The sequence below is a fragment of the Aythya ferina genome, assembly GCF_964211825.1.
Source record: "Aythya ferina genome assembly, chromosome: 10".
Classification (NCBI taxonomy): Eukaryota; Metazoa; Chordata; class Aves; order Anseriformes; family Anatidae; genus Aythya; species Aythya ferina.
The window spans coordinates 11,389,411-11,397,456 of record NC_140306.1 but is presented as its reverse complement, the minus strand read 5'-3'; the positions used below and the strand labels follow the sequence as shown (position 1 = coordinate 11,397,456).

General features: G+C 49.9%; 1 protein-coding gene across 2 annotated transcripts in view; it reads right to left on the bottom strand.

Moving 5' to 3' along the window:
• Positions 1–831: 831 nt before the first annotated feature.
• Positions 832–8,046, bottom strand: part of PODXL2 (podocalyxin like 2) — a 28,941-nt gene continuing 21,726 nt past the window's right edge. For both annotated transcript variants that reach the window (XM_084530771.1, XM_084530770.1), the window contains exons 5-8: positions 7,756–7,912; positions 6,191–6,252; positions 4,536–4,715; positions 832–4,199 (exon numbers count right to left, since the gene is read on the bottom strand). In XM_084530771.1, coding sequence (XP_084386897.1) covers positions 3,990–4,199; positions 4,536–4,715; positions 6,191–6,252; positions 7,756–7,912 — 609 coding nt within the window. In that variant the 3' untranslated portion in view covers positions 832–3,989. The remainder of the gene's footprint in view (positions 4,200–4,535; positions 4,716–6,190; positions 6,253–7,755; positions 7,913–8,046) is intronic.

The window sequence follows — 8,046 nt, the reverse complement described above, 5'->3', positions numbered from 1 at the left end:
AACGGCCGGGGCCTGAGGGGCAGCGGGGTGAGGCGGCCCCGGGGTGAGGCGCTGAGGCACGCAGTGAGCGAGGGTTGTGTGAAGGGAATAAAAACACGATTGTGGCGCTCTCAGGGCCAAATACGTGTTTCTAAGCGATCTCCATCTGGGGCTGGGGTGTTTATGAGGTGGTTATGAGGTTGAAAAAGCACGACAGCAAAGACAGGCAGGGATGAGCCGCGACGAAGTCACCACGGCTGGTGGGGCTGAAGGGCTGAGCTGCCGCCGACCCCGAAAGGACGGACACGGTGCTGAAACATGGACAGGGCTGTGGGATGCAAAGCCCCAGCACATTGTACTACACGGAACTGTACTCTTACAGACCCCCTTCTTGACATCTCAGCAATGTCTGGAAGCAAGCAGCAGCACGGCCAGCCCAGACCATGTCTGCCCCTGTCCCACTGAGGTGGCGAGCGGCTCCACACCCAGCTGTGCATCCAGCTGCTGCCATCGCCACGTTCCTGGGGCACAGCTCCTCACACCAGCACCCCGCTGTGCTCTTGGATGAAACACCTTCCTCTCCAGTCAGAACCTCTGACTTTTGGCCGTGTTTCCTGGGAGGAAAGGGGACAAGTGGAGGAGAAAGGGGGCACACAAAATTGTGACCCTGAGCTGGCTGTCCAGGGCCTCTAGACTGGTGCCTCCATGAAGCATCCCATCTCCTTGATTTGCAGACAGGGACATCCTCACACAAACCATCCCTCACGTGCGTGGTGCCAGCCCCTCTGCTCACAAGCAATTCCAGAAACCTCCCGTGTCCTAGGCAAGTCGCAGCAAACAAATATCCATAGATAAGAGGGGAGGAAAAAAAAAGTTCCGTTTTATTTTTTGTCTCCAACTCCCAGCAGCCACCAGGTGTCAGTGCGGTCAAACGTTTGGCAGATGGGACTACAGTGAAGTCCTAGTAGGTGGAAAAGGGTTTTCCAGGAATTACATTGTCTTCTCTATCTGCTCTGTTGCCTGGCACACCCCTCTGAGCAGTCCAGCTTTGACAGTCTTTGTTACAAAGTTTAACTACATTAAATTGATAGAAAAGTTTCCCGTTACAAGTGATAAAACAAAAGTTTCTCTTCCTTTTCAAATCTTCCCCGTACAGAGCTGGAAATCCAAGCACTGAACAATAAAGTGAAATGGGCTACAGACAGCCTCTCTACAGCACTTCCCAGCCCACAGGTACCAGGAGATGACCCATCTGCGGGGCTTGCAGGAGAGGACAACAGTGCAATTGACTTAACAAGATCGGCCTAGTGCAAAAAAGGATACAGAGAAAAAACAAATGGAAAAGGTATAAAAAGTATCACCAGACTACAAGGAAATTGTATTAGCCAGTAGATTTCCAGAGATAAACTGAGATCATACAGCTAAGTGCACCCAGTCAGAGACATCAGAAGATTGTTCTCACCTTCGTGACAGCCACCCTTAGACACTCTCAAGATACCCCGGAGCACTCCAGATTCAGAAGAGTCCACTACAGTCCCTGGAATACAGTCAGGCTGTAAGAAACCAGAGCAGCAAGCCAGGAGAACTTGCTAGCTCCTTAACAAGCCCAAGTGCCCCCCAGGTGCTTTCTTCAAAGTTTGAAGACATAGACAGGATCAGGAGGTACTGAGCTCAACAAGAAGCATTACTTTATCAGCATGTTGTTGTTTGTCTGAATTAGTAATGCAGAGAGAAAATGAGGCAGCAAAGCGGCTCCTAGCAATGAAGTGCACCAAGAAAGTGTTTTGCGGGTGAGCTAATTCACATCTGATTGGTGGCTGTATCTTTTTAATAGCCACTGGGTTATAAAAACGTATTTAATGAGGATTATTGGACTTAGAAACATTTATACAGTGAAACTGCCTAAAGGCCACAGCCATGCCAGGCCCCGTTATGCTAAGTGCTATACAAACTCAAATTTTAACTCCATGCTTTAAATTTACTCACCGTATCATAACAACTTGCATTTAACCCATGAGCCCCCAGATGCCCTCAACACAGCCACTGAACCTGTGCAGTTTCACTGCACGGACCCGTCAAATTCAGCAGGAGCCATCTCCAAGGGGCGGTCAGCGAAGGGACACACGTGTGGACTGTCCCCCTTCCCAGCCACCCACTGCCAGCCACTGGGGCAGGAGAGGGAACTCCTCTGGGCATCTCTGCAACTCTACCAAGATACAAAAGGAGCTGATGGTCACCATCTCCTACACAATGCAGGGAAAGGTAAGGAGGCAGGATAAACACTGAAAATTGGAATGTGGATAGGAAACCAAAGGCTATCTCTTGAATGCGTTATAGACTGCTATCGACCCGGTCCTACTTCGAGGTGGTCTGCGATTCAGTTTGTATGCAAAGCGCTATGCAAAATGAAACAACAGACTCTTTTGTACCTTGACTCTAGGCACTCACATCAGGGATGAGCATGCTAAAAATACGTATATGTACAGGGATAGATTTACAGGCTGCATATCTGGAGTCTTTCTGTACAAAGGTTCCCTTAAATACCAAACGCCAAGCTGCACCTTGCAGTAAGCAAGCAAGCAGCTCACCAAAACAGAGACCAATACTGTTGCCTCTGACCGAAGCAAGTCCCTCAATCCCTCAGTGAGAGAAAAAACAAATGTTCTGGGATTTCAGGCTTGAAAGTAGTTCTGAGTCTTGATTTAGGCAGGGCTCAGAGAACAATTATACATATTCACGTGCCTTTTATCACACATCTTCAGGGAGCTGGGGCCTCAAAGTTGCCTGAGGCGTGCCTGAGAAATATTCATCGGGGAGCTCTTAGATCTGATTCTCATCTCATCTAAACAGGCTTTTACATTTGTTTGACTGCAGCAATTTTAAAGATGTTACCCTGATTTACACCAATGTGACATTAAACACTTCACACCCCAAGGCAAGATCCTGAAAAGGAAATAAAAGGACCAGAAAATTATCTGAGCTTTCACTTTTCTCCCTGTTAAAAGACTCCCATAGCCTTTACATTTACCTCAAAAAGATCAACTGAAACCACACTATCCTGGAAAATGGAACAGGAGTAGAAAAGGCCTGCCAATCTAGGACTGAGACTTACACAAGGGATACTTTGCTGCTGATTTCACAGGCTGTTAGGTGAAAGAGGCAGGTAAATGTCCTTATTGAATAACTCTCCAGCCTAAAGCAAGTTTCCAGCTGAGATGCTGCACCATGGCACCAAGTTTTCTGCAATCAGTGAAGCAAGGGTAAAGTGCTCAAACTTTGCAAGCTCAGCTTGGAGCTGTGAAATGGAAAAGGGACAGAGAGAAGCTCTTTGAGGGTGTGAGGAAAAAAGAGATGACAGGAGGATGTTCTTCCCAGATAGAAACATTGGCCCATCCAATTAGCAGCTGAACGCTAGAGTGCTAAAAAACAACCAAACAAAAACACCAAAAAGCTCTTTTCATGTGTGGAATGCAAACTCTGCCCAGGACATCAAACAAACTGTGGCTCTCTCCATCCAGAATGGTGCACGGGTTCTACTGCACCTGCAGGGGCTGGACGCCACCTCAGCTCTACAGATACAAATCCAGATGTAGCAAGGTCAGGATCTGGCTGCCGTAATTCCAGCTGGACTCCCAAAGTGAACTTACTCCCCAGAGCTCCTGGTGGCAGACTTAGCCTCACCTCCTTGTTTCTCAAGCCCAGCCACTTTCGGCCACTACCAGAGAGCTACAGTAAGTGCCTTGAAAGGTGATGAAAGCATTGGTGCTACTGATAGGAACACACACACAGAGACCTACACACCCACCCCTCCCGCTTCCCTCTGTTGGTGATCCTCCTGGCTCCAAGCCTCAGATGCAGGCTCAGGACTTCCGTCGGGAAAACTTGCCCAAAGACTTGACCAGTCCCAAGCCTTTAAAAAGTTCCTGAGAAGCCACCTGATCCCATGGTCCACCAGTTCAGACAGGAGAGAGACAAGTGTATTTAAGGGGGTGGTTCTCTCTCTTCTCCTTCTAAAGATGCGTGTCTTCCTCAAACACATCCACGTCCTCGCTCGCCTGCTTGTTGATGAGGACATCCCAGCTGTCGGGGCCGTTGATGGTGTTCCCACCGTTCACGCTGGGCTTCTTCTCCTGCATTTCTGACTGGCTGTCGCTGGCCACGTCCAGGGTGGGGTTGTCATGGCAGCCGTTCTCAACAAAGCGCAGCTCCTCGCCGTGCGACTGCAGAGGAAGAGAGGAACACAAATGGAGACAAGGAAGGACAGGCCCTAGTGATGCTGAAAGGCACAACTGGATCAGGCTACGAGGGTCAGGGGAACTTTGCAGGTCATCCGTGGGAAAAGGTAAATTTACTCCTGGACTCCTGGGAGACATGAGCACAGCAAGAGCCACAGGTTTGCATCTCTCTTATGCCTAAGTGGGCTTCCTTGCTGCTCCAGCAGCGTGTCCAGCTACATTCAGAAGGTGCACATGGAAATCAATCTCTCCCAATTTTCCAATCCCCTCCATCCCAAGGAATAAGAGTCCAGCCACCTTCCCCAGCCACCCAGCGCTCACCATGTTCTTCATCTTGGGCAGGCGTCTCTGCCAGCAGTTGTATATGAGCCCCAGCACGATGATGATGGCACAGATGGATCCGATGATCACCAGTACCACAAAGAGCTTTCCATAATCGCTGCGTGTCTGGTTGGGGTGTGACTGACAGCTCGTGGTGGTCGAGTAGTTCTGGATGCCAATCTGGAAGGAAGGAAGGGGCACACTGAAACCCCTGGCCCGCAATCAGGTGGGATCCTGTTCAGGCTTTCCAGGTCCTAAGTACAGGACCGTCACTGTGGGCAGAGGAACTAAAAGCCAGGGTTAGGGAGCCAGGATGTTCGCTGTCTTGCATGGTGCGAAGGAACACGACCGAATTTAACACCACCATCGTTGGGAGCTGACAAATCCGTAAATGACAGTAGGCACAACCCTGCCTTGGCTGCCTGCACAAGGCTCACACAAATGTGTGAGACAGGAGGCTTTCATGGCAGAAACCACAGAAGTTTCAGAGTTCCCTTGGGGTTGTCAGCAAAGCCCAACGCCATTCCCTGTGACTTGGTGCTCTCCAGACAGGTTACACATCAATTCAGTAACAAGTGTGATGGGGGTAAGAAAATATCCTCCCGCCTCTTCCCAAGCTTGTGCTAGCACAAGGTGAAGGCAGGGAGCAGCGTTTCATTATTGATGGAGCTGGAGAGCCAGAGGCAGGCGGTGGGGCTACCGTGGTAGGATGCATGCTTATGTAGGAGCGCTGTTGTACATAGAAGTCAAACCTTACACCAACAGGAATCTTCTTTCTGGACAGTTCTAGGTGTTGATACTTCAGTCACACTATTTCTACAGGGCTGGCTTTTAGCACTGTCCCTGGTGTAAGCCAATCAATACCGCACTGCGCACTTAATTTGCTTTGTCTAACTGCACCAGTTTGTTAGGTCAGGGAAAAACCTGGGAGCAGACATCCAGCAAGGTGGTGGCCCATTTCTGCTGCTAAAGTCAGCAGAATTACTCCAGGAATGTTAAAAAGGAGAATCAGTGCCTAAGGGGCAAACTCAGAGATCACAGGACTGTTTTGTTCTCATCTCTGCCCTCTTCCAAGCTGCCTATGGGTAAAAGTGAATATGTGAGGGCTACAGGCAGCTGGCAGTAGAATCTGGCATCCATTGCCTGCCCTTGTGGAGACAATTCTTGTCTTCATCCTAAGAAGTGAAATACAGGCCCTGGAATTGCAGGAGGACTGTGCATGTGTCCCATCCAGTAAATGGACCCCTCCCACCTTCTCCAGCAAAGACTGAGCAACTGGGAGCAGCCAGCACGTGTAAATCAGCTGTAGGGTGAGCAGGGCTGAATCTGGGGCTCTGCAGCACCCACAGGCAAGAGTGTGGAAAGTATGAGACCAAGTATCCCAACAAAATGAATTTATGAAAAGCAGCTTCAAAACTAAGCCAGAAAAGCAGAGAGGGAATAACCCACAGCTACTCTCTCCCTGGGAGCAGACATTTGATGATCTGGCAACTACCAGAGAGGGCAGAAGGGAGTTTGCCAAGAGTCTGACTCATCTGTGCGCCTGCTGTGGGTTCAGCATTCGGTTAGACTGAGACGTGCTCCCAGTTTGCAAGGTGCTTATTTTAATTGTATAGCCAGTCTTGAAGGGTAGATGCAGGCAGACAGGCTCTCACCTCAGCTAAGCTCCTCTTAACGTCTCCCAGTGCCATGAGAACATCTTTTGTAGGGATGACACCTGCAAAGAAGGAAAGGGAGAGATCAGTGCTGCTTTTTCAGCTCACGTTAACTCGGTTAAGATGTACTCAAAATCCCCAACAGGATAAAGGAAGAGGAACACACATTTTTATTCGTTGGTACTATATGTTAGAGATCAAAAGAATGCAAGGACAATAACCAAAGATACTTCCAAATGCTCCTTAAGGGAGGAAAAAAAAAACAAAACAGGCATGAACTGATACTGGAGGCACCTAGGTACCCTTCCGACAGCCACAGAAGCTCTCAGGATCTGCGTCTGCTCTGTGAGCAGCAACATCTGAAGAGTCGTGGAGGCAGGGACCTGTGCTGCCCAGTGCAGCCACCCTGCTCTGATCCTGAGCTGCAGCACTTAGGATGATCCCACAGAGCCCCGTGCTCACCTACTGCATCCTTCAGCAGGTGCGTTTTGCTCGGCAGGGCACCCTGGCGAGGCTGCATCCCTGACACAACAGCAGAGGCTGCAGGAGGTGTGCTGGAACAGCTTCAGGGAACAGCTTTTGCCAGGGAGTCGCCAGCCCACACTGAGCCAGCCCCTCCTGGGACCCTCCTTCCCCAACAGTTCCTGGTTTGTTCTCCAAGCCAGGCGAGCATGAGCAGCCAGGGAGGATTTAGAGGCTGAGGTCCATTTCTACATTCACTTGCAAAGCAGTAAAAAGAGGGACTGAACAAAAGCACAACTCTTCAAAGCAGAAAATACTTTGGTTCCTGAGGTTTCTAAACGCAGGGATATCTCCCAGGTTGGCTATGCTGCTGTTCAGACTTCTTTTTTTTCCTCCAGGAAGGGGGATGTCCACTCTTACAGCATGAAGGCTTTATTTCAGAAGAGCAAATGCTTACCTAAGCCTTTTCATAGGCACATGGTCCAGCCTAAGGGCTTGGGAGAGATGTAATAATTTAACGCATCGATACAGAAAATATCTTTTAAACATTAGCTCTACATTCCTACTACTACAGGGCATTTTAGAATACTGTTTTGTTCATATTGGCCACAATGTCAATGTTAGAGGCCTCTAGAATAGAGCAGAAGCAGTACAGGAGAAGCATGCTCCTACCAGAAGGGGATGAAGGTGTTAAAATTCCCCAGCTCAATTCACCTCTCATCGTCAGTTTTAGTTTCTCTGGGGATAAGTTACGAAGTGACCTAAGAGCAGGCTGCCGTGCCCTGCCATGGCAGAGGCCTGCTCATGGAGGACAGTGCAGAAGCATGGGGAGGAAGCTGACGTGTGAAGGCAATCCAGGGAGGGAGTGAAGAAGAGCAAAGTGCAGAAGAGAGCTTGGTGCAAGCAGTGAAGGACAAGCCAGAAGGAAGATGTGAAGAAAAAGGGTCTTAAGTCCTCAGAGCCCACTCTATCCCTCAGGTCCATTTAATGCTTGGGATTGGAGGGATTGAAGGGGATGGGAGAGCAAAAGCTCCACTTAGGGGATTTGAGAGCCCCCTAAAAACAACCCCCATGACAGGAAGACTCCTCCTCCCCGCACTTACCCTGTTCCCCTGCCAGTGTCATTAGCAAGTGCTTTTCGTTCTCATTGGGCTTGCTCAGGGAGATCAGCCAGCGGTCCTGCAGTCCGTCCGTCTGCCTGGAGAAGGCGTCCTCCACCAGCGCCAACAGCTGGGGACCCCTCTCCAGCCGAAACTCCTCCTGCCACAGGAAAGGGACCTTGGTGAGCACGCGGTGGGAACGGGGCAGGTGTAGCACCGCAGGGCTGATGTGTCTGTATGGCAAAACCCCTGCACCCCAAAGCCAGCAATGCTAAACCTGGTGCAATGCTCCCC